General features: G+C 38.4%; 1 protein-coding gene across 1 annotated transcript in view; it reads left to right on the top strand.

Moving 5' to 3' along the window:
• The first annotated feature begins 3,699 nt into the window (after positions 1-3,699).
• LOC113995955 (contactin-associated protein-like 4) overlaps positions 3,700-27,837 on the top strand; it is a 208,956-nt gene continuing 184,818 nt past the window's right edge. Inside the window, exon 1 of the mRNA XM_027736529.2 lies at positions 3,700-4,208. Coding sequence (XP_027592330.2) covers positions 4,112-4,208 — 97 coding nt within the window. The 5' untranslated portion in view covers positions 3,700-4,111. The remainder of the gene's footprint in view (positions 4,209-27,837) is intronic.

Below are 27,837 nucleotides of genomic sequence, written 5' to 3' on the forward strand. Positions count from 1 at the left end.
TGGCACTATGTATGTGGCTCTGTTAATTTATTTTTGATTTATATTTGTGCATTTCTGCTCTCTGCAGTCCTCTGCAGACAATTACAGCAGTGTTTTTCTTCAGGGTTGCTCACAGTGCTGGGAAGCAGATTTTACACGATCCTGAAAGAGTTCGGTTTGCATTAAAAAGACACATTCTCCAGCTGCATTATATGACTTAGATACTGTAAAGAGAAACCTGTAATACCAATAAAACTGCAGCAGGTGGCAGTGGAAGGAGGGTTAACCGGGGCCATGAGGCAGAGGAGGGGACCAAAGAAACTAACTGGGAAAGAAAAACAGGAAGGTTTAAAAGGTTTCCCTCTTTCTAAGTCCCCTGAAATAACGACCCAGTGTCACAGCTGGTTGGATAGGAAGTGTTGGTTTGATGGTGCTGAGCTAGTCAGAGGTTAGGTGCAGAAGGTAGTAAGGGAATAGCTAATTTCTAATTTGGTTGATGGTTTCTGAGGACTTTGCGGGAAGGAGGAATTTAGTGGGAAGGATTAAAGTCAATATTTTCAGTCAGCCAGTATGGATGCTGTTGACTTTGCATACTTCTATTTTTGTGCTTTGCAAGCAAATATTCAATTATGACTTTTGCTTTCATCAAATAATATGTAGTGAATAATGATGATACACTGAAAACAGTTGTTCTCTTGTAAAGCTAACTTTCTACCAGAGGCAAAAGAAAGTGCATTCCCTAGCTCATAGATTATAAATGTCTTTTGTCTTTATCTTCTTTTTGAATTGGTTTACAATTAAAAAGCAGATCACAGTAGTACCAGGAGTATGGTTAGCATGAATTTAAACTTGTTCTTTATATACGAAAAGTCACAGTGAGAATAATTTTGAGGAGGAACAATTTCTATTAGTTTTAGTCTGCTAAGAAAAAGGTTGGCAATACCCAAATCAAATGATTGAAGTTTTGTACAACTAAACTTTTCAGGTGTTTCAGCTGTGAGGATTAATTTATAACACAACATAGTTGTTGTTCTGGGGAACTTGCAGTCTTTCTAAATAATACATATATGAAGACCTACTGGGAAAAATCCTTTATCAAATCAAATGGACAAAATGTTACAATTCAAATACAAATAAAATTAATAGGCTTTTTGGCATGCAGGGGAAATTTCAAAAGCAAGATATGAGAAGGAAAACAAAGCACCGCAAGAGTGAGGGATACAAAAAAATAACAGTTGGTAAAGAGGCTTGTAAAAATGGGAAAGGCTTGTCCATGCTCCTCCACAAAGAGGAGCCCAGAAGTTGGTGACAAACCTGGACACTGTATGGAAGAGAAATGGGAAATGAGATGCTGGAATAGAGAGATAAGATTATGTGAGCAAAAACGTTTAAGATTATGTGAGCAAAAACATTTCATGGATGCAGGAGGGAGATATGATGCAAAAGCAGAGATGAGGTTGCAATATTCTGGGTGAGTCAGGCTATGCTATTTTATGACCTTTCTAGATACTACAAATTCATCCTGGGATAAATTAGATTATTATCTTGATATTCCAGAGATGGACTGTATAGACTTCTGTAATTCTCTCTGTTTAAAAAGCAACATATATACACATTCCAGCATATTATTTAGTTCTAAGACTGGCTTTTCCATAACTAAAAAAGTACATTATATCCATGTATATATTTGCATGCAATTCAGCCAAAAAAAAAAAAAACAAAACCAAACCCTATGACCTTTCTTTGTTAGATGTTCCATTTTGGTGACTGTAAGCTATTTTATAAGACAAATATTTACCCACAAGGGCACTGGCCTTTTTACTGAATTTGCATTGCATTACCAGAATAATAATTCTTCCTAATTCAAAGCCCTGGGGATCTCGGAGCTAATCCTAAAGAACATCATTACATTGAAAGTCCTTGCCGAGATTTTATGTGATATTTGTCCTATTTTTAAGCATGAAATTTTGTCTAGCTGCAGAGTCAAGGACCATCTCATGGGATATTCTTTAGAGATGGGATGCAGCACAAGGAACATTTTTATGCTCACATTAATTTAGTTGGAAGGTCAATATTAACTCAAGGAACTATATAACAAAGAAATTCAACTTATGGCCAAGTGACTCTATGGTTGTACTAAAATCTGGAAACAGCATTTGGAATTTAAAGGATGATTTAGGAGAGCTAGAAGGCGGGTTATGATCCACATAATTTTTAATACAGTTTCTCCATGCATTTTTATTCAAATAAAAGTTGACATGGAGAAGTGGAAGACTGGCTGCATAATAGATTATTAACTTCCCCTGAAATTTTCTGCCCAGTATAAAAGTTTAGAAATAGGCCTTTTTTATCTTAATCATGCTGATTTGCTGTTTTTAAAAGAGTGTAACAAAAACCTGCATTAATCACCTTTCAAAATACTTTTTAGTATTTTTATTTTAGTTGTTTTTGCTGAGCCTTGGATACATTTTTGTAACACAACTTAGTCCAGCTGAGGTTGCATGAAACCAAAACACATCTTACTCTTCCTTCTGTGTTTGAATAAGAGCATTCTTCAAGGGCCAAGGAAGATGATTTAAATAAACAACTAAAGTTCAGAATCTTCTGGAGCTTAATTAGCATTTCATCTCTATCCCACAGTTATTCATGACACCAAACAGTTCTACATGTCAACCTGCAGAAAATTCCATAGACTCTGAAAAATGCAAGAGAGACCCTCAGCAACATGATGTCTACTGTCTGACTCACAGATACCAGTGTCCTTTTGGATGGAAAACCCTGTTTGTATATTGGGGCTGCTGGACAGTTCACATGAAGTGGTAAGACAAAGTCTGAACTACTGGGCTGCATCTAGAATTGCCATTTCTGCTGTTTATGCACTCACAGTAACTAGATATGTCTTTTTTGTACATTGCCATAGCAAATTGTTCCAAAATATAGGCAGTCCATACAGTGTAAGCACTGCAGAAGGAGCAGCGATGGAGCCATTGATGTGGCCCTTTAATGCAGCCTTTGCCTTCATTAGTCTTAAGTTTGCTAATAGACAGTTCGTTTCTCATATTTGAGAAATAACTTTTCTGCAGTTAACATAGTCATTTAGCTTGTTTTGCAAAAATAATTAAAAAAACCCCAACAACAATGAAACAAAACCCAACCAATCAACCAAAAACCAACCAACCAACCAACCAACCAACCAAACCCACACACTTTTAGGATATAGTTTAAATACAATGATTTAAAATTCTTCTGACGCTCTTTCCCAAATGAAGCTGTTTCCCAGTGGAACCCGAAGAGAAACATTAGGACGGTTTAAAAACAGCTCCTGCTCTGTGAAAGTATGGAAAGCAAAATGCTGTAAGTGGGTATTTGGGGGTTAAAGTATTTTGGGAAAGCTAGGTGCGATCATATGTTTATATTATAGGTACTCCTATAAGCTGAGAATGTAGTTCTTTAATGACGGTATTAGCAGTAGTAAAGCCCACCAGGGACACTGACGGTGCCTTCCCCTGAGGGGCAGCTGATCAGTCAGTCCTGCGCTCACTTCGCAAGTGAAGGCAGGCTGCTCATTTCAGTCGCAGGCTCAGGTTCTCCACTACAGGCAAAAACGCTTTCCTCCTCCTCCGAGAGAGAGCACAACTTGTGACGCTTTTGCGGCTGAAAGTGTAAAAAAAAAAAAAAAACCCGGCTGGGAGATAAGCGGGAGGAGGAAGGGCAGCAGGCACAGCGGATGCTCCCGCCGCCCCCCCAGCAGCAGGGGAAGGGCAGGGGCCGGGGGGCAGCGCTGCCTCATTGTCTGTAGCCCCGCGATTCCCGGCTGCCTCCGCCAGGGGTGTGCAGCTCCCGCCGGGAGCCGTGTGCCGGAGCCGGGCAGCGCAGCCCGAGTGCTCCCGCGGCACACCGCAGGAGAGGTTTTCTCGCTGCCCTCCCCGGGACCGCCGCTGCGGGAGGGCGAGGCAGGTCCGGAGGTGTTGCGAGCGTGTGCGGGGGGATGCGGAGCGCGTCGGGCTGAGGTTGTGCTGACCCCTGGGAAGCGCTGCGAGAAGAGGCAGAGAGAGGCAGCGGGAAGAGGCAGGAGCAGCACTGAAGTACAGAGCGGCTGTTTCCGAATACTCTGATTCTTTTGGGTACCTCAATGAACGTGAACATGGATTCTGTCACTGAAATCTTCTTGAAGGTGCTGTTTCTCCTGTCTGTTCATCACCGGCACATGGCACTGGCAGGGAATAAATGTGAGTATTGCATATGATTTAAAACTCAATCCGGAGTGTTTTGAAAACTTCTGGGGTATTTTATTTGCATTAAGAGTAAATATTATTTTTGAGACAGGTGTTTATGCTCTGAAATCATGACAGCAGGCTGACAGCCTGAAAATGTTCGAAAATCCTTCTATAGATTTTTGTCATGAGTCTATGTACAGAATGTTGTTTATAAAGCTCACAGTGTAAGAGTGTCTGAAAGCAGCATTTTACTGAGGGATGCATGTTCAGCCCCATTTTCATTTTTGTTTTCTAAGTGCAGCATTTTCCGAGGAATTGTGTCTTACATGGAAATTACTGGCAGACTTCTATTGTGTAGTGTTTCAGCTTGGTTTTTAGCAATTGAAAATTTTGAAACCTGGTATCCGCATCTTCTGAATTAAGCTGTCACTCAACTTTAATGGCAATCACAGTGCAGTTCAAAAGCAGTAGAAATACAACAAGGAAAAATGTGGACAGCTAGCAAGAGTTTAAGGTCTCTGCATTCATCATTTAGGGAGTATTGTTCATGCATGAATAAAGAGGAGAATGCTAACTGTTCCAGTAGAAAGTTGTTTTTTTTTTTTCTAAGTGAGTTAGCCAGTAGGGTGGTATCACAAAATAAAGATAGTGGTTACAGTTTTAAAGGCAGTCTGCTCCCTAGGAGGCAAATTATATATGTATCTGAAAATGCCTGCTTTCAGTGCTAAATCAGTGCTAAATTAGATTAATTATCTTTAAATTAAAAAAAAAAGAAAATTAAAAACTTACTTACTAAGTAACTAATTTTCAGGGCTTTTATAATTCAGTAATAGATCTCAGTTATTCTTGTTCCATTTGATTCAGGTTGAACAAGCTGAAGGATTTCATTTTGTGTTCTGTGGTCGTACAGTAGCCTAAATGCCAAATGCTCATAACCTGAACTGAACATATTTTCTGCCCTTCCTGTTAAGGCACTGGTTGTGCATCACAGGAATGGGGAGGGCAGGAACAATGCTTCTGTGGGAAGAAAGTGCATGCCAAAGCAAGGAGGAATGTTCAGGAATAACCTTACAGCCCAGTGGCAAGAGATAGCTCCCTGGAAACATTTGAGCAATGGCAGAGAAGTTTGGAGTGCTCCATGGATCTCTAGCCTAGGGTTTTGCATATGGATGGTTTGTAAACTAAACATGCTCCCATGAGCCAGACACTCACATTGCAGCACCAAAACGGTCTTGTGCTGTCATTCAGTAATGATATCTCATTTGATACTCAAGAGCATAGTGTAGCCCAAAACATGAATACTAAGTTCCTCTTGTTAAACACTCTGCTGCAATCCAGTCACAGCTTTAATTCTCTTCATCATTCTGCATTGTACGGTTTATGAATACATCCATTTTCACAAGACCATGATAATTGAATTGCACATTAATAGCATTTGGCACTATGCACAAAACTAAATCAGTTGCTTACGGGGAGGCATATTAAAACCATTGCAAAAAAAGACTTGCATCACACAGCAGAGCTGTAAAGCACTAGAGGTCACTCTTACAATTTAGGAAGCAAGGTTTGAGAAGAGGCTGAAGCTTTCCAAAGCAGGATTCTGAAGGATAAAACAAATCAAGTATGAAATACATCTGCTACTGGCTTTCTCAGTATGTGTCAAAACCAGGCCAAAATCAATTCCAGTATCAAATGGTTGAATTGAATGGACAGATTTTTTTCACATATATACTAATATTTAGAAATGTATAGTATTTTTATTTAGGAATAAGTCCTAGCTCCTATGACAAAACCTTCATCTGATCTGAATATATAAGAACTCTCACCCATGCTACAGGCAAGGAAACTTATTGTGGGAAGAATAAATTAAATTATTTAAATTAAGGACTGAGCGTTAACATATGAAGAGAACTTGGCCAGTCTGATGTATATTATTCATTTTCAATATCTAATCTGGGGAAAAAAAAGATCCCCTTATATATTATTTTTGAAGTGAACATTTCTGTAGAAGAGTTAGTTTATTTTGGAAGTGATAGTTTCCATCTCAAGTATCACGGTATAAAATTTGCCAGTGTGTTAGGATTCATAAAACTACCTCAGGAGAAAAGGTTTTTCATAATTACTGATTCCAGTAGATCCATACTGGAGCCATTATCTACCCATTTGAACTTATTTTACTCCTTTCTTCTTGAGATGTTAAACAGGAATTGAAATCCTTCTCAATAGGTGGTTTTACTATTGGCATTAGGGCATTTAAACATGTTTACCAAAAGAGGTAAAGCTTCATTTCCTTGCATGAATTCTGATGGCTAGATTGTCCAGTAGGCTGCCAACCATCAAAGAAAATAGAAAATAGGGTTTTTAAGTTTTCCTGTTTCTTTTCTTTTAATTTTATGGGTCTTTCTGTAGTCTCAGATCCTGAACACCTGAGTTTTTTCTTTGTCCTTCAGGCCAGCTGCCAGTAAGAAAAGACCAAAGTAAAGACCTTTATACTTCACCTTGAAGTGTCAGTGCTAGTGTTACGAGGTCAGTTGTATAAAGAACATTTCTTGGATCAAAAACTTACGTGTTCGGAATTATTCTTGTCTTAAAAGAACCATGGTGTTCCTCTTTTGAGTAAAATGATTTTGAATTTCTTAAGTTGTCTGGAGGTAGCAGACCCTGTTGTCTAGAATATGCAAGTTAATTTCTAGGGTCTTATTTTTGGGTTTGTTTGCTTGCCTTGAAAATTAACAGTGACACTTCCAACCAAAAGAGGCAATAATTGGTGCTGAAAACTCAAATATTTTAAAAGTTTTACAGTAGTGCTGCTTAGTGGTTTCCTATGCTTTCTTCCTCCCAAAGAATTGCACTTCCAAAGCAGTTGAAAGAAGTTTGAAGTGCACTGAGTAAGTAAGTGTATAAGGTCAAGTGTGAGTTTTAAATGAAGTATTAAAGCAAGTACTGCTGTAAGTTTTTTTTCCACTGGAGCTATGAAACATTTTTATTTTATTGGGAACTGGCTCTACAGTTGTAAATCAGCAAGTTACTAAACCATCCCTTGAAAACCTGCCAGAAATTGGTACTCCAATAGGTGCAGTATTTTTTTTAAAACTCTCTAAAACTGAAGTGTTGCACAAAATGTAATTAAACCCTCTATACGCATCAACTCAACTGTGACCAAAATATTAAGGTTAATTTTGACAGTGAATGGAAATAAAGAGAACAAATTAGGGACTTTCCATGCAAATTCTCACCTCTTCGTACCTACTTCTTTGTGTTAAAACTCTCCAGTTTCACAGAAACTTTTATTAATTCACATTTTGATATATGTACTATGATAATCACAATTTTTATAAATGTGTGTTTATTTTTATTTCTACTACGACTGCAATTGATATTATTTTTAAATGTCAGGGATTTCTTGCTAATGCTAGAATAGAGTACCTCTCTAAAGCTGACAGTGAATGACTATTAATGAAGGTTTTCAGATAGAGGACTGAGTGAATACATATATTGATTATACTATGAGATGCAAGTCACTGTACATGTAATATCCCTAGGGAAGGGATTACTTGCTACAAGGAAAATACTGTATCTTAATCTAGAAATTAATATCATTTTGATGTTAATCATGGGTACCAAACACTTCCGTAGACTAACTGGCAACTTTATGGAATTGCATTAAAAATATACTAAAGTGTTGTTTATCAAAACCAATTTAATTTAAGATGTTGTTCTTTTACCATTAGTTCTTGATTGATGTGAACTGTAGGGAACGAGAAAGTAGACATTTCTTCAATTTTATTTTAGCTTCATTAATATTTATCTTCTGTTTATTATTATCTATCTCTACTATGAGATAGCAATGGAGACCTCATCAGAGATCAGGCCATCCCTGGGCAATTATTTCCATGAATAAAACATTACAGACATCTCTAGTATATTTGGCATGTTTTTAGTACAGTAACATCAAAAGCTCGTATCAACATCAAATCTAAACTAACACCAAGAGAAAAAACTATCAAAAATATTTTTTTCAGTCTTTCAAGGCTTAGAATTCACAGAAAGGCCTTGGGTTGATTACACTGAGTATAATCAACAATTTACATCCCATTGCTCTAGGCTTTCAAATTCCCATGAACACACTTGTCCCTGAGCTCAGGATGGATAGAGGAAACTTCATCATGACTGAAGGAGAGTGACAGACAAATAATGACACCTCAAAGTAGGACAGACTCAACCATAGGAATAAAATGCAGTACGTTATATGTAAAATATGCTGTAAGTGCTATTAATAACATTTGCTTCATATGTTAGAATCATAGAGTCACAGAATCATAGAATCAGCTGGGTTGGAAGGGACCTCTGAGATCATCAAGTCCAACCCTTGATCCAACCCTGACCTGGTTCCCAGCCCATGGCACTGATGCCACATCCAGTCTCAGCTTAAACACCTCCAGGGATGAGAATCCACCACTTCCCTGGGCAGCCCATTCCAATGGCTGAGCACCCTCTCTGCAAAGAAATTCTTCCTGATATCCAACCTACCCCTCCCCTGGCACAGCTGAAGACCCAGCCCTCTTGTCTTGCTGATGGTTGCCTGGGAAAAGAGACCAACCCCCCCCGGCTCCCCCCTCCTGTCAGGGAGTTGCAGAGAGTGAGGAGGTCTCCCCTGAGCCTCCTCTTCTCCAGGCTGAGCCCCCCCAGCTCCCTCAGCCTCTCCTCACAGCACTTGTGCTCCAGTCCCTTCCCCAGCCTCGTTGCTCTCCTCTGGCCCTGCTCCAGCCCCTCCATGTCCTTCCTGAGCTGAGGGCCCAGAACTGGACACAGCACTCCAGGGGTGGCCTCACCAGCGCTGAGTCCAGGGCAAGAATCACTTCCTTGGCCCTGTTGGCCACCCTGTTCCTGAGCCAGGCCAGGATCCATTGGCCTTCTTGTCCCCCTGGGCACACTCTGGCTCCTGTTCAGCTCCCTGTCCATCCCCACTCCCAGCTCCCTTCCTGCCTGGCTGCTCTCCAGCCCCTCTGTCCCAGCCCGTGGGGCTGCCGGGGGTTGTTGTGGCCAAAGGGCAGGACCCGGCCCTTGGCCTGGTGGAACCTCATCCCCTTGGAATCAGCCCAACTCTCCAGCCTGTCCAGGTCCCTCTGCAGAGCCCTCCTGCCCTCCAGCTGATCCACACTCCCCCCCAGCTTGGTGTCATCTGCAAATTTGCTGATGATGGACTCAATCCCCTCATCTAAATCATCAGTAAAGATATTAAACAGAACTGGGCCCAACACTGATCCCTGGGGACACCACTGGTGACCAGATCCCAACTGGATGCAGCTCCATCCCCACCACTCTCTGGGTCTGGCCCTCCAGCCAGTTCCTAACCCAGCACAGAGTGTTCCTGTCCAAGCCGTGGGCTACCAGCTTTTTCAGGAGTATGCTGTAGGATGTACTGTATTTTAGTTAGACACCAGTCAGAAGTTCCAGATGAAAGAACTTCTTCACATCTTCAGTCATGGCCATTCTGCTTTCTTTCTTATGTAATAAGTAGATGTAAGCATACATCTATATTCATTCACGAGAAAGACAATGTTTAGCTAAGCCGATGTATCCAATTGCCTATGTCTCTCAAAATCATGCATGCTTCTCTTTGTTGTATATGTGCTCGAGTTTAGTATTTTTTCTGAATATTTCTTTGTTGCAGTAGGAAAAAAAACCCCAAACAAATAGTTTGTCACACATTTAGAGGACTGTTGGTGTTTAACCCCAGGCATCAATCAAGCACTGAGCAGCCAGTCACTCCCCAAACAACAGGATCAGGGAGAGAATTGGAAGGGTGAGAGCTAGACAACTCATGAGTTGAGAAGAGTTGGACTTGATGATCCTTGTGAGTCCCTTCCAACTCAGAATATTGTGGGATTCTGTGAATAGGAAGAGCAAAAGCTTTGCACGCAAGCAAAGCAAAACAAGGAATTCACTCACTGCTTTCCATGGGCAGGCAGGTGTTCAGCCATCTCTGGGAGAGCAGGACCCCATCACACCTGATGGTGATTTGGGAAGGCATTACTCCAAATGTCCCCAGCTTCCTCTGTCTTCCCCCAGGTTTATATTATTTATTATTATTACTAAACATGATGTCACATGATCTGGAATATCCCTTTGGTCGGATTGGGTCACCTGTCCTGGCTGGGTCTCCTCCCATCTTCCCATGCACCCCCAGTCTCCTTGCCAGCACTGGAAGTACCAAAAGCAGAAAAATCCTTGGCTCTGTGTAAGCCCTGCTGAGCAGTAACAAAACCATCTCTGTATAAACCCTGTGTTCAGTACAAATCTAAAACATAGCCACTGTGATGAAAATTAACTCTACCCCAGCTCAACTCAGCACAGTATCTCGTGATGCGCTTGCTAGTATTCTCTCTACTGATTCAACTTCTGAACGAACTTCAACCACCACAATCTCATAGCTTCTAAGAAGTTTTGCTGAGAAAAAAATGGGTCAGATATCTCCCCCATCCCTTCTCAATCCTGCTGCCTCTCCACTCCAAACAAGCAAATCAAAGAACACTTCAATACTCAAGAAGCATTAGGTCTTTCAAATATTTCTTTTCTTTTCTCCCCAAATACACCTGTGCTTTGGTGCCACTTGTTGTTCTGAGAGTTGAGGATGCAGCATCACGCAGGATTAGAGCTCTGTTTTGTGGGAATATTGGAACTGCTCCTCAGTACTTTCGTATGCTTATTCCATGGTAGTGGCTCTCAGCTAACATGGTGAAAATAAGAGGTGGAAGCTGGGAGGTCCATCACTAATTCAAAGGGCTCTCCTTTCTAGAACAATCCAGGCAATTTTTAAAGAATGGTAAAGAAATAACAAGTACAAGAATAGTCATGTCTGTCAGTGACTCCAGAAGTACAGATTAGCTTTATTTAAGATGTTTCTGAAGTGAAAAGTCACAAGTTGCTTTTCCCTCTGGGTTTTCAGTTGTTTTATGAAGAGGAAGGGAAAAGCAGAAAGATAGTTATAACATTGGTTGTTATAGGTTTCTCTACAGTTACTTGTATTTTGTGCTGTTAAATGTTTTGGTAGGTTGATCTGATAGTTCTTGCATATAGAATCTCCTTGTAAGTTATAACTTGTAATTTTGGCAGTCAGGGTCTATGCATGACTTCTAAACTAAAAATTGAAGAAGAGATATATGTGTCTCAGTAAACTATATATTATATAAATGTCATAATAATTTCTCTGAATTTGAGAAATAACATAAAACATAGAGGAGACACAACATGCTGTCAAGACAAAAATGTTTTGCTTTATTTTTTTTTGTAAAAAAAAATGCAGCTCTAATGCTAGGGTTCAACTAACTGAAATTTACTGAAATTTTAACTCTGCAGTGTTTCGTATCTATGTATTTAATCATTCTTACTTATATGTCCTGTGTTTGTATATATATATATATATATATATGTTTATATATACTATATATATATGGTATATATACCATTGCAGATGAACACTTTTCAATGGAGTATTCTACAGGTTGTCTTTCATCAATTGAAGCCTATGGCAGTAATCTCAAATTAAATCTGTGAAGCACAGAGGAGGATTGGTGTCCAATTATTCTGCTTTTCAGAGGAAATTTTTAAGTGCTTACTACAAACTGGTCTGCTATTTTTGGTAGGCAGAATGTTGTGTGGACTTGGAGGTAACAATTATAATGTTTATATTTTACTTAATGAGCATTTTCAGTGCAATAATTCGAAAAGGGATTGAAATCCTGGAAACCTCATTTTAAGTAGATTAAAATTAGCAGCAACAGAGTTATTGTTTAAATATCATACCCACTTAATAGAGGAGTGAAGAAAACTAGAGTTTTAAATCTCAAAGGATAGAGAAAAAATATGGTTAGGAGTTCTGTCCCACCGGGTAATGGGTCTAATAACTTTTTTATTAAATCTATCTTGTTATTGGGCTGTGCTCAGGAATAAGTTATTGCTTGTTCCTTGCTGTTACTGTGCCTGTTTGTTTCTATAAAATTCTTTTATCAATTTAAATATTTACATATGTGGTCCTGGGGGAAAAGTAGGTTAGAAACAGCATGTTGGAATATTTGAATTCATTGCTTAATATCATTCTTTTTTTTCCAACCAATAGCTGAAGAAGATCTTGCTCTTTTTCAGATGTTCCTCTGTGCACTTTAAAATCTAAGTAGAAAGTGTTTTTTAAAATCTAAATTATTTCTAAAAATGTGATTTTATTAATATTTCTTCCTGATTACATTTAAAATTTGCTACCAAAAATCTCCATCTGTATCTACTTGACCTGTTCAGCATTATTGTGAAAATTCTAAATAACAACAACAACAAAAATAAAAAAAATCTCTCACAAAGTATGCAGTTAAACAGGGTACAAAAAGTATTTTTACTCAGACGCCATATAACCTGTAAACCTCACAGGAGAGAAAACAGAACAAGTTCATTTTAAGGAAGGCCTAGGGCAGAGGTTTTGAACAAGACAGCAAAAGACCTTCAGAGGGCAACAGGCCTTTTATTAAAGTGATGCTGTAGATGAGGACCTTCAGTGACTGAAGGCCCACACCAAGACCTTAAACCATCCTGTCCAGGAGCTGCTTTATGCTGATGACGCCGCCCTTGTTGCCCACACAGAAGCAGCTCTGCAGCGTTTAACATCCTGCTTTGCAGACACTGCTGAGCTCTTTGGGCTGGAAGTCAGCTTAAAGAAGACAGAAGTTCTCCATCAACCTGCACCTCAGCAAGTCCCCCATCATCCCCACATCACCATTGGCAATCAGAGCTCAAATCAGTCCAGCAGTTTAATTCCCTAGGCAGCCTCATCTCCTCGGATGGTGAGATTGACGGGGAGACAGACAACAGGTTAGCAAAGGCATACAGTGCCTTCAGAAAGCTTCATAAAAGAGTTTGGTGAAATAAACACCTGAAGAAAAGTACCAAGATCAGTGTTTACAGAGCCACAGTGCTGTCTACTCTCTCATATGGATCTGAATCATGGGTCATCCACCGCCACCACCTGCGACTCCTGGAACGCTTCCATCAACGCTGCCTCCGAACAATCCTGAACATCCCCTGGTCAGATGATGTGACCAATCCATCTGTTCTAGAACAGGCAGCAGTCACAGGCATTGAGGCCATGTTGCTGAGAACACAGCTGTGCTGGGCAGGGCACGTCTCCAGGATGAAGGACCAACCACCCCCTCCCTAAGATCTTGCTTTATGGGGAACTTGCCACCGGCTGCTGCAAGAGAGGAGCCCCAAAGAGGAGATACAAGGACTGCCTGAAACAACATCTCAGCCTTGGCCATATTGATCATCAGAACTGGTCTACTCTGGCCTCCAATTGGGAGGTCTGGAGACACCCCATCTCTAACGCTGCTGATGCCTTTGAGAAGGCAGCAGGATCACCCTTGAGGAGAAAAGACAACGCAGAAAGAATCGTGTCTTGCAGAATTTCCCACCTAAGGAGTCTTTCTGCTGTGCCTTTTGCAACAGGACGTGTCTGTCTTGTATTGGCCTTTTTAGCCACCAGTGTGTTTGTAACAAACGTGGGCAGAGCCCTTCCCAAATCTTCGTTCACGAAGCCCGGCCATGATTGAGATGTAGATGAACTGAGTTGCATACAGGGAGCCTGAAACACTTTGCTTGAATTCCCCCGCATTATTCCACTGTATCCTCAGTTACACTAGACTGAATATGCTCAACATGGATATTCTGTAATTATCTGAAAGTTTTGAGGGGAGGAGAAAAGTTTTTTTTTTCCTTTAGGATTATGAAGTATGTGTAGAGATCATGTGATGTTTGCAGCTATGAAATATTAATAAGAAAACGCTAATTTGAAGCTGAAAGAAATTTGGAATTAGAAATAATTACATAGGAGCAGAAAAAGGGAGATTTTTACTGCTTCATTTATTAGCAAATATGACTTACTTTGGAGATACATAATTAACTCTGATGTCTTCTGCAGAGACAGGAAAATCGAGATTTATCTGTCTAAAATTAAAAATATGAAACTTGAATATTTTCTCCTGAGCTAGCTAAGTCCTTTTTTAGTCATATGAAAGAAAAAAATTATCTTATACAGAGAAGTCATGCAGAAGATGGAAGGAAGAAATCACATGCAAAGACGAATTACAGCGTAGAAGTGCCATTTGTCTCATTGCTGATTATGACTGAGTCTAAATAACTAGACCCTCTGTAGGCTTTGTAGAAATTAAAACTAGATTAGATGGGTTCCAGTTCTATCAGAATATCCTACTCTAAATAAGTATTAGAGAAAAGTACTGAAGACTGTACTGACTGTCCTGTTCAGTGGTCACCAGCTATGCCCAATGCATTCCTGTTTCCTGATAAGGCTCCCAGAGTCTCCTTTCTCTGTGTTTAGCTAAGCAGGTTCTCCTTGACTTCCCACGGGTTATGGCTGCTCCTATTGCTAATCCCAACAAAAAAATATAGGGACTAAGTGAGGAGCTGGAAATGCTCTACCAGTGAGAGCGTCTTTCACTCCTGAAAGCATGAAATAAGCAGGTATTTTGACCATTCACAACGTTCTGGTAAAGTGAAAATCTCATTAAATTAAATAAACTGGAACTGACTGCTCTACCCACCTGAGACAGTCTGATCTTTCCACCCCTTTGATAAACCATGATTCAAATTCCATTTTAACCCCAGACTTGTAAAAGCATGTACCTTTGTTTCTTTTAAAGAAAGCGTAGAGTGAAAGATACTGTTATGAAAAAAAAAAACAAACAAAGCAAACCAGGATCCTACAGCATTTTATTTTTATAAAACAGTAATAAACCAAATAAAAATATCTTGGTACTTTCATGATTACTTAAAAGCCTTCCTACCATCCAGAATCTAATGATGATTCAGAATAGAAAACCTTTTTATGCTTCAAACCAGCGAGTTGTGCCTCTCACTGCAACTTCCCAATCAATGACAGGATACCTGTCTACTATGCAGCTGTCTAGTTTGCAATAGTTTTGCAATCATGGTGAAATTTACTTGCCATTCTGGTTTTTTAGAAGAAAAAGCAATCTTTAGTAACTGGTTGGATTTAGTTTTTTTAATCAATGAAAACTAGTCCTGCAACTCAATGTCCTTATTCTTTATAACTAAAAATTCCAGAGAAATCAATAGGAGCTTTACCTAAATAAATAATGAATAAAAGCTTGGGAAAGAAAGAGTTGAATATTCATTCAACACTGATATGCTGCATGGTTTGACTATAACTGGGTCTCTTCATTTCCTTTCTAAGTAACAGTCTTTTCATTATGCCTTGTTTGGAGGACTCAGATGCACAACTGTATAGCAAGAAAGAATTAATCATTTGTCCCTCTTGACAAAAAATAAATATGAGAGGAAAAAGGCATTTAGAATTTTAGCTAGTTCCTGTGGTCGGAGAATTTATGTGCCTGCAGTGAAAAACTACTACCCTGCTTTTCAGAGCCAATGGTAACATTTTTTTAAAAACTATCAAGATGATTGATTTTGATTTTTGAGGGTGAAATAGCCCCTTAAAACCAAATTCTTTCAGGAATATCTGAATGCCATGGAGCACACTGGAGGTTGCTGAGCTCTGCCCTCCAAACTAAGCTATGTTGCAGTAACTCTTACTTTTATCAGCCTGAGTGTGGGATTTGTTTTTCAGTTGCACCATGCCAGCATACTCTGGAGCTCCACCATACCCTTCAGAGATTATATGTCTGCCCTCAAGCAAAGCCTGCCTCAGAGACTACTTTTCCACAGAGCAGACTTGTCCTCCAGTAATTAAGACTGGAACCAACCAAACTTTTGGGGAAAGGAGGGGTCATCATAAAACTTGTTTACAAACACTAACCCATAATTTTACTCCTTATAATTTTACTTTTACATAAAACGTATTTTAAACACGTTTATGTCACTGGATAAGTTTCTTTCCCCTGCAAAATAGGAGAAGCAGAACCATGGTGCTGTGTAATCTCATTTCCTAATGTAGTTTTTGGAAGATATGGATAGCAGTGATTAGCCTGGCACAAGAGAACTATGACAGGGTGTTTTTTATGGCACAGTGTTGTAAGAATGTTATTCTGACTTCAAGTAAAATGGAATACAGAAGGAATTCAATGACAGATGAATCAGCTGCCAAACCTTTGTTTGATTTTGACAGACTCTCTGTTACTGTAAGAGACTATGAATGGTCTTTTTTCATCTGGGTGAAACTTGCAGTCCATATAACAGTAAATAGGTGTAAAACTCTCAGCTGTCCTAGACACGGGTAAGAGGTTAAAGGTAGGTGTAGCACTCCTCTGAAGAATCCTTGAAGATATGTCAGGAAATGTGTTTCTTCTATGGGATATCACCTTTTAGCATCTATTTGCTATATATTGTTAATGCACTTTGGGGCATGTCGAATTCTTTCTTTTTTTCTCTTTCTTTCCCAAGGGCTAAAATACTCAACCTTAAGCTTGTTTTGACTTTTGTGAACAGTCACCATCTCATAGATCATACTTATGCTGTATAGCTGTCCTTTAGTCTGTTCTGATTCATTCTCCAGGGACAGAAAAACAAAGAATTTAAGAGGTAGAGACTGGAGATGAGGAAGATTAACGTGCAAGAACCCATATGCACATTTCTGTGCTGTCTGCAGTGAAGGGTTGCTATTTTTGAACCCTTTGCAAATTGCCTACATCTCTTTGTTGGCTTTCTGTGTGTAGCCCAGAAGTGTTAGACGTTGAGTCAGACTGCCCTAAATTTTGAGTGATGGGTGAGTGATGGCTTCACAGTTCCGCTGAACTTTGTTATACTCAGAATACTGTGGTAAAAAGTGAGTTTTATCACCGCTGCGTCAGAGCGGGGTGGAAGGGTGGGCGGGGACGGGGAATCTACCGTGGCAAATATGTCTTTTCTTCTACCTCTGCAGTTCCTACTTAGAAATTTGGCAACATTTTGCTTCTTGGGAAGGGCAGTAATGTATTCTCTGTGGATATTCTAGATGAGGACAGATTGGGAAATTCTAGCAGAGAATTGTCTGATCCGGCTCTCACCTCTCGTAAAGTGTGTGTGTGTGATGGAGGTGCTGAAGAGAGTAGTCTCTGTTTTGATGTTTCTAATGTGATTTTGTAATGTCTCAGTGGAAGTGTTTCTAAGATAACGCCGCAGGTGTTGAAATTGTACGTTGAGTAGAATCAAATTATGTCAAATTTCAGTGCATGGTTGCGCATACTTGAATATTACAGATTCAGAGGCATGAGTCAAAAATCTACCAGTGAACTAGGATTAGTAAAATGGTAGTATGATGGATCACAATAGCTTACATAGGAAATTATGACTATGATATTCATATTTTCATGTTAGCTTCTATAATTATATATATCCATATCTTGCTGAACGCTGTAGTCTCGGCAGATTTTTTTTTAATGAGAGATTCATCTTTCACACCTGAATTGTTCATGTGATATGATTTACTGATTCCATAGATATGGAATTATTTATATTATTTTTGTGGCTTTAATTAACATAGAAGTACATTTGGAAAACAACATCCCAAGCTAGATATGTGTCCTTTTCTCAGTAATTCACGATGAATAAATTGTAAGAAAATAATCTCAAACCTGAAAGATCCATATTCATGGGAATTTTGAAATGTTGTTCTCATCCTTCCTACCCTGCCACTTGCCACTAAAGAGGTACGTGTAGGACAAGTTGTGGTGGAGAAGGTGTTCTTCTGACTTTGGAACCCCACTTCTAAAACCATATTAGAACCACATTTGCAGTAATGGACAGTTTCAGTCATGAAATCAAGATCCTTTTTCAGAATAGAACTCTGTAGAATGTTGGTTATTTCTTAGACTGTAGCTTGTCATAAAACATAACCAGGTAAAATAGATGATAAATGGCAGTGGATTGTAATCACTCAGTGTGTTGTCTGCCTGTATAAATTGTGATCTATGTTATAGTATCCTTTAATATCTACCTAAAAACACTTGATAGATTCTTTACCCACTTAAATTTCTTCAAATCAAATAATTCATTGTGATTTTCCCAAAAATTAATCTGTCATGACTGAGAAAAGAAATCCTATGCCAGACTGTAAAGTATTATCTGTATTAAAATAAGGAATTCTCATGAAGGAGGAATCGTCTTATTCCTTCAGACCAAACAGAAATTTTATTGTCAAGGCCTAACTGCGCAACTCAGAAGAAAACCAAACATTTTTAAAAACAGTAAAAGTAAAAAAAAAAAAAGTAAGTAGTGGTTTGTTTGTTTGTTTGTTTTGTTTGTTTGTTTGTTTTATTTTGTTGTTTTAAAATTGACTCAGTTTTAATATTTTTTACAAAGCTGAAGTTTCATGTAGTACAAAATAATATTACATGATCAGTCAAAATAAAGCTTTGCAGAGTCTGTGCTCTGTCAGGGACACAGTATTTTGTAAACTCCCTCCATTCCCTTTTGCAGGCATCAGAAATTCAGATGCCAGATTGCCTCATTTTACCATGACCTCCTTTTCTTCCCCTGGCAAGTACTCCAGGAGTTGGAAATATCTCTATTTCTAACACGTGATTTGGCTGCCAAGACTGACCTTGGCTGCTCTGCTCTTTACTGTTTCTTACTACTAGTGAGAAATGTGCAGTTTTCGTAGTAATACAAGTAGGTGGAGATAGATCCTTCCACCTCATGCATGTATTTGAATATTTGGAACAACACTTCATTAAAGAGAGGAAGAGCCTTATAGTGAATAAAAATGTTTAATGCAGATCATCATCCATCATGGCCGAGTTTCGTGAAGGAAGATTTGGGAAGGGCTCTGCCCACGTTTGTTACAAACACACTGGTGGCTAAAAAGGCCAACACGAGACAGACACGTCCTGTTGCAAAAGGCACAGCAGAAAGACTCCTTAGGTGGGAAATTCTGCAAGACACGATTCTTTCTGCGCTGTCTTTTCTCCTCAGGGGTGATCCTGCTGCCTTCTCAAAGGCATCAGCAGCGTTAGAGATGGGGTGTCTGCAGAGCTCCCGATTGGAGGCCAGAGTAGACCAGTTCTGGTGATCAATATGGCCAAGGCTGAGATGTTGTTTCAGGCAGTCCTTGTATCTCCTCTTTGGGGCTCCTCTCTTGCAGCAGCCGGTGGCAAGTTCCCCATAGAGCAAGATCTTAGGGAGGGGGTGGTTGGTCCTTCATCCTGGAGACGTGCCCTGCCCAGCACAGCTGTGTTCTCAGCAACATGGCCTCAATGCCTGTGACTGCTGCCTGTTCTAGAACAGATGGATTGGTCACATCATCTGACCAGGGGATGTTCAGGATTGTTCGGAGGCAGCGTTGATGGAAGCGTTCCAGGAGTCGCAGGTGGTGGCGGTGGATGACCCATGATTCAGATCCATATGAGAGAGTAGACAGCACTGTGGCTCTGTAAACACTGACCTTGGTACTTTTCTTCAGGTGTTTATTTTGCCAAACTCTTTTATGAAGCTTTCCAAAGGCACTGTATGCCTTTGCTAACCTGTTGTCTGTCTCCCCGTCAATCTCACCATCCGAGGAGATGAGGCTGCCTAGGGAATTAAACTGCTGGACTGATTTGAGCTCTGATTGGCCAATGGTGATGTGGGGATGATGGGGGACTTGCTGAGGTGCAGGTTGATGGAGAACTTCTGTCTTCTTTAAGCTGACTTCCAGCCCAAAGAGCTCAGCAGCGTCTGCAAAGCAGGATGTTAAACGCTGCAGAGCTGCTTCTGTGTGGGCAACAAGGGCGGCGTCATCAGCATAAAGCAGCTCCTGGACAAGATGGTTTAAGGTCTTGGTGTGGGCCTTCAGTCGCCTTGGGTTGAAAAGGCTTCCATCAGTACGATATCGGATGTAGATCCCGTCCTGATCCTCGAGGTCTGCCGTGGCCCTTTGGAGCATCCTGCTGAAAAAGATTTTGAATAGGGTTGGTGCAAGAAAGCCTTGTTTAACCACTGGTTATTAGAAAGGGCTCAGAAAGTGTGTTGCCATATCTGACTTGGCTGTGCTGATCCTCATGGAGTGAGATGATCATTTTAAGGAACTTGGGGGGACATCCTAAGCGTTTCAAAATCTGCCACAGACTTTTCCTGCTCACAGTATCGAAAGCCTTGGTGAGATCAAGAAATGTTACATAGAGACCTTTGTTCTGTTCCCTACACTTCTCTTGCAGTTGTCTCAGAACAAACACCATGTCTGTGGTGCTCCTGTTGGCTCTGAGACCACATTGGCTTTCAGGTAGAATTCCTTCTGCAATAGCAGGTATTAGTCTGTTCAACTGTAACACATCATCTTCTGTCTGTGCATATCAGCCCTGCTGATAACAGTACAGTGTCGTTAGCACGTGCAGCTTTGCTGCTGACTTCTGATGTTGTGCTCCTCCTGTGAAACCCCAGCATTCAAAAGGCTGCCCAAAATGAAGGCTTTTCAACGACCTTTTAAAGACTTAATCTTGTAATTGTGGAAAGAGAATAAAAACACCTAATGGGTTACCTCAGTGAAGGCATGAAAAATCTGCATGCAGCTCTCAAGGGTTTTTAAGTCTTGGATCCCATTCTGGGCTCCCAGTCCTCGCTGTTGAAGGAAGGACTTCAGCAGGGTCCTTGCTGCCACCAGCACATTTAAAACGGCAAAAACCTATTGCTTAGTTTTTCCCTTTTCTTGAGTCTCAAAAGGCTTGTACATCTTGGCTATTTTTTGTTTTCAACTTGAGAATTAATTGTATTATTGGGTAACTTCAGGTGACATCGACTGCATTGTCAAACTTGTAACTTGATTGTAACTCAGAATCTGGGGAAGGGAAAAACCATGAAAACACCCAACCACTAAGAAAGAACTTTTTTGTCATTTAATTGTCATGAGTTAAATTAAACATTGTAATATTTTTATGCATAATATCAATTAATTTTTTAGACTGGCAAGGTAGCACTTGTAACTGTACTCACAAACCTCAATGTAAAAAATTACTTTGCAGACAAGTGGGGTGGGGGTTATTTTTTTTTTTTATAATCATGATTTTAGAATATATTTTAATGAAATTGTTATCATACATTTCCATTTTTTTAATGTGCCTCACAATGCGGAGCTCTCTTTTACCTTTACTTCATGCTCAGTTTTAATATGTTTTTCCTATTGATGTTTATGGGTAATTGTATATGAGAATTTAACATAGGACACAAGTAGTTTAATTGCAGATATCAACACAGAACCTGCCTAAGAGTGATAAGGAAAATATCTGTTGTTACTCTTCTGAGTAAGTTTCAGAGTTAATTTTAATACGCATTCAAAGAAAAAATATAAATGCAAAACATACATTTTCTGAGGATTTTTTATGTGCCTCATTCACAGCTACTGTGTGTTGAGCTCACATCTGTAAGAAGTGATTCTGTCATTTCCAAATGACAGAAAGCTTCATTTTAATGTCTCCCTTTCTCTCACTGGTAGCAGTTTTAACCATTGAACAAAGTGAAAACGCTGGTTTGTGCCAAAAGAGAAGACAAGCAACCATGGCACTTAGGAAAAGGGTGATTTCTATGAAGTCCTCTAGTAACAATTGGTGATCTTTATATTATATTGGTGGATTCCATTCACAGGGTCCATCAGGCATCCAGATGGGGAGAGTACCTGATTGTTCTCATTAGGATTTGCTAAGCAAGGCAGGTTGTATAAGATGCTGCCCCTGCATGCCTTCTCTAGGTGGCAAGCTACAGAAGCCAGCAAAGCTGTACCATCAGCCTAATATTGGAGCTAATCTTGGTATTGATTTGTGCTTTACAACACATATAATATGTCTTCTTTTAAGAGTAATATCAACATTCTGTCTATTCCTTCTGATTTAACATTCTGTCTATTCCTTCTGATTTAACTATATTTTGGCATAATCATAAGAGAAGGAGCACAGAGTATGAACTTTGGACAGTGTCTTGTTCTGAAGTTTTTCACACTGACTGTGAGCTTTCAAAAAACATGGTAGTTCCTTTCTACAGATGTTATCTCAGGTCTGCCTTTATATTTTAGAGAAACTGGTTGTGCATTCCTGTCTGTGGTACATGTAGGATAACTGGTTCCTTTCCTCTGTCCATCTACAATGTCTTTGCTTTAGTGGAGCATCTCGTGAGGTTGGATTAACATTATAGGGCTGTATCTACCATGACAGCAATGGAAGCTGTACAGTTGGTGTTTTTTTTTTTTGACTATGTGGTAAAACTTCAATATTCCATTGATTTCAAAACCTCATCTAGACATGTGTCTCTGATAGTGCCACTTTCAGTCAACTCCCTCAAAACACAGCTGCTTCCCTCACCACTCCACCTGCCCCCTGTCAGCACTATCCAATAGCAAAAAATACATGGTTGGATATTGTATTTAGACACTGTCTTGAAGAGAAAATGGATGGACAATACATTAGTAATTAGATCAGGAGCATTTCATTGGAATGACAAGAAGAGTTCTATTTCAGTAGGAGAAAAATTCACCAAGCAATAATGAAATGCAGGGCTTCTCTAGGCACTATGCTACGTTAGGAGATCATTCAACTTGTTTTCTTTAAAGGTGAGTCACATTTCTTTAAGCAGGCAGGCAAAATAAGGCATGCAGCAAAGCACAAACTTTTTGTCTTCATGGTGATTTTTACAGCTGTATATGGAAACATGAGAAGACCATCCTAAACAGAAACATCCTTTCCATGCAGCGAGTGCTCTCTGTAGAGGATGAAGAAAGACTTGAGAACCTATGGCCAAGAGAAAAGTTGAATTAATTCTGTTAAACAATGCATATTCTTCAAAAAAAAAAAGAACCATAGTTGTTTAATCTGCTGTATCTTTGATATTTTGGTGTTTGCCAAGAGATTAAGATATCATCTTCAGCCTAAAATGGTCCTTTTGTTTATAGTTTGAGCAAGTACAACAACAGATATCTCATACAAATTTTTCATTCTACTAAAAAATTAATATACTGATAAGAAGTGTGATAATTAAGCTAACAAGACAGGCTGGTCTCATTAATATGAAGGCAAATTTTCATACTATAATCTTTCTTGTTGAAAAAAGAGTTATTGGACTACAGGATTTATTTTGCAAGTAAATTGAAAATTAAATTATGCCTCAAAGGCCTTATTAATTCTTTAAAAACAATCTTAAAAATGTGGTATTCATGATGATTCTTTTGCAATGTTGCAGTGTTTCAGCTCTATTGAAATATGAGGGGAGTGTAATATTTTTCCTTTCTTATTTTTCTCTTTCATAGATCTCCTCATGATTTTGAAACATTCTACTTCAAGAATAAGTTGAAAAAGAGTATCCCTGTGCATTACCTGTGGTTTTTTCTTTATTTCAGATAGGCAGCCTGAATAGTTTTATTTATAATATACCCACATAAATACGATACCATTAACAATCTAAATAAAGGAGGAACTCTTAAGGTTGACTGTTGATATGTCCATCTGAAGTCCCTCAATGGCCCTCAATTGCAGTGCACTTGCAAAATTTAAACAAAGATTAGGTATAAGCTGTTGATTTTCATTTGAAGTTCCATTTTTAAAAATTTGTTTTATCTGTTTTACGAGGCTTGGCTTCATCAGTATATTTTACTGCTTTATAGTGTGTTACTAGTTCAGCTGAATTCTGTCAATCATCTGAGAACAAGCAATCAGCAACACTGGCTTTTGTTTGCTATCCCATTGCATTACTCTTCCCTGTGAACGTGCAATGGAAAATGTGAAAACGACCCTTGAAAAAGGAGCTTTTTTACCTTTCTCTAAGTCTCTTAATCCAGAGTGAACAAAATCGTGATTTATTTTCTGCTCTCTTTTTCTTTGCTGTCTGTCCAAATGATTGAGGGTTGTTGATGAGGTGCTCCCTGCTGCCACTGGCCTGCAGTCAATTGTTTATATCCATATCTTTGGGGCTGGGGCATGGATTTGTAATCCTTCATGTTGAGACAGCGATTGATTGTGATACATTTTAAGCATCCACTTGCTTTTTCACAGTTGTTCATACTAGTAGGGATTTTTATGTCATCTTGTGACTGACTAATACACTTCAGTCATGTCTACCTAATAAGCTTCTGACTTGAGCTGAAATTCTTGTTGTTTGCTGTCAAGTACATGACCTTGTACTTTCTGATGCCAGACTTCATTCCATTTCTGTTACTCTGCCATCATCTAGTTTTTTCTTTTTGATTCTCCCCTTCTCAGTGTCTCATATTGCCATTTTCCTGTCGTTATGCAGCATGTGGTTTCTTTTCTCATGTACTCATGAATGACCAGCAATTTCTTATGTAACAATAGATGAAATCAGCCATTCCTTTTCAATCTAAAAATTGCCTGTCACAGAAAACCACAGATTATTTTGACATGACTTGCATAAGATAACCTTTATTCCATTTGATCTAGTTTTTGATTTAACTCCATTTTCCTAAATGTTCTTTCCTTTCAAAATTTTTCTAAATGATACATATTATTCAAGTCAGATTTACAGAATTTTTACTGGCTGTTTTGTGCCTGTTCTACCTTTCTCATCCTCTCCATTCTGTGTTTATAGTACAGAATATTGTCCATTTACTCACTTTCAACTCACCTTGTTAGATTAGTTTACATTCCTTTTATCTGTACATGTAGTATCATTTATCAGGTTTTCAGAATTTTGGGATACAGACTTTCTTCTTAACAGAACTTGAGTGTTATAACCTGCTGCTGTACATTCTGTTTGTTTGTTTGGGGTTTTTTTGTTTTTATTTTATTTTTTTTTGCTATTTTGTTCACATTATCTATGCTGCTTAAATCCCTTTGGTCATCAATCACATTTCTAAAATATTTGGAGAGAGATTATTATGTAAGTTAGTGGCTTACATCATATTTGAGGAGGAGGAAATGAATTTCACATTTAAATTTCGATGTTTTCATACTTAAGAGTAAATGCAAAGTGTGTAATAGAGAGTAGAATGTCTCATCAATAGACATAGGCACTCTATACTTGTTAAGCATATTGATTTACAGAGTCATGGATATTAAAAGATAGATGTACTCAGAATTTGCTCTTAAATTTCATCATAAGATGAGTAAGGGCTGATAAATGTTTAAGTATGATGAACTTTGGAAGTGTTTCTGGGATTATTGCTTCTTAAAATACTTTGCATGTACTTTATCTTTGCCTTTTATGATATTATGAGGGAACAACCTAATTTAATTTTGTATTGTTGTTTTTTCCTCTGCTCGTTTTCTTAATCTAGTTAAATCAAATAATATGCCTGAGCTGCTGCAGGTGAATAAATCATTTTAATTTATTAAAGTTCCTGAGTAGACATTTTTTTGAAACCTCTTGATTTTGTTGTAAAAGTTATTGATTTATGTCACTCATGCATTCAAGTCTTTTAAAATGCTACATAGTACCTCATAAGGTGTGAAATTTGATTTTAAATATGTGTGTTCGTACATCTAGGCATAACATATATTAATAACTTTAAATAGTTACAATAATAGTATATAGACATTTCTCTATATGAAACGGGAAAATACTGTTTCATTTGTCTTGAGTTACACAGTTTTCAACCTCTCTCAATGTGTACAAACTTAAAAGAAAATGATTAAATTGTGCTGCATTATAATAGTAATGGCACATCATTTTGAGTAAATACAAGCAGTTAAATGTAATGATGGTTTTTATGAAAATTACTTTGGCTCATTCCCAGTTTCAGAGTACTTTTATTATGTAAATTTAGACAATTTTTAGCTAACTATTACATTAAGCAACAATATGAGAATTATAATAGTCCCTCATTGACTTAAACTGAAAAGGAATTGCCAGTGGATTATATTACAATATGTGTCTTATATGACATTTGGTCCCCTGAGAAAACGATCCCTAAATATGCTTTTTCTGCTATTTATCTTATAGTTCTTTAACAATATTGCCAAAGTGGGTGTTTCTCTGCTTGACTTAAGGTTTTGTTTGGTTAATTGTTGACTTAACACAAAGAAAAAGATTAATGCTCCATAGCAATGTAGTGCTTTTCCAACCCTAAATAAAAATATAGGAAGGAAGAAAATACCCTTGACGATATTGAGTAATTGACTTGGGATTTTACAAGTTTCAGACTGTAAATATTTAAGACTTTTATAAGGAGAAAACGTAGTATTTTTACTTCTACTGTAAAATGCCAGAACACTTAAAAATAATTTTTAACTGCCCTAGAGTGGGTTTCAGAAGAGTGAACTAAGTATTGACAGTTATTCAGAAGTACTGGGAAATGAAGTTTAGTTATCCACCTCCCATGTGTATCTCTCTTTTTCATGTTTTGTTTGTTTGCTGGTGTCCTTCTGGGCTTTTAAAATTTGATTTCCTGGCAGGCTTACTGTGAACTCTCCTGCTAAAACCCCAAGGTTCTTAGGACTCTGTGAAATGAAAAGTGTAGAAAACTTATTTATAGGCAGTCCAAGCTTGAGCCCTTTGGAAAGCTCTCAATCTTGATTGAGCCTTCTCCAACCTTGGTTTTGTCTGTTAATATTTAAGACATTATCAGCACATTCATTCAGTTGCCATACACACAAATTTCATATATGTGTGTGTGTTTGTGCCTGTGTGCACATATGCTGATCTCTACTATAGTGGAGAAAAATTCTGCTTTCTTTCTCCTCTTCCAAACTCTACTTCTCTGTCACATTAAAACTCAAAACTTATGAGTAGGTTGACCAATAACAGGAGAAACTAACAGAAAGATCTGACACGATCATAATAAAATCATTACACTCCTACGAATAAAGATTTCTTTAAGGGGAAGAGCTTGACAGCAGCTGGCTGAAAACTTTTAACTCTTCTAAGGTTGCAAATTTAGGTATGCATGCAGATTTAAGTCATACTGGGGCTTGGTCCTGTGGGTAGTAAATACATGGGTTTGAGAATAGTGAATGAAGCTGGAATAAGAACCAATTACTGGAATTGGAACTTCTAGGGTTTTTATTTCAGATATCTAGATTTTTTAAATCCATTTTTTTATTTAAAATCTTCATGAAAATGTGAAATATTTTTATTTCATATATCTAGTTTTTTAATTCAATAAACTGCATATGAAATATGTTATGTGAAAGAATTAATTTTATTTCCGTCCGAGGAGGAAAAAGAAAGTACCAACACTAAAGAAACCACTTTCGAATGGATTGACATGTTGCAGTATAAAATTGAATAATATAAACTGATATAAGGCATTTTGAGCACCACTGTAAACATTTACCAGTGTTTGTGATTATTTGCAGTTGATTGTGTGGATTCTCTAGTGCCTTATAAAAGAAAAAGTCCATCTGGCAACTTTGCCTGCAGGCAGGACATTAATAAAATCCTTTTCCCTTATGAATTCTCAGTGTTTATGAACTTTCTTATCTTTTGAACCCCACCTGTTCTTAAAACTTCTTGAGTTGAAATAAAGAGACAGAAAGAAAAGCTGGACAACAGAACGGAGATGTAAATATTCGTATACTATTTATGTTGTTCTACATTACTGCAGAACTTTATAGTTACAGAATTATTATATCTTATTTCTTTAGGGAGTCTAGTTAAACTTTGTAACCTCTTTCTTCATGTGCATCTTGTAAGTTCTGGGATTAATTGGGACAAAATAACTGTCCAGTTGCATGATTGTAAGACAGCCACTAAGCCTTTTCTTTGTTTATTC

This window comes from Pipra filicauda, unplaced genomic scaffold (assembly GCF_003945595.2).
Source record: "Pipra filicauda isolate LSUMZ 115617 unplaced genomic scaffold, ASM394559v2 scaffold107_size2268652_pilon, whole genome shotgun sequence".
In the NCBI taxonomy this organism is placed as follows: domain Eukaryota; kingdom Metazoa; phylum Chordata; class Aves; order Passeriformes; family Pipridae; genus Pipra; species Pipra filicauda.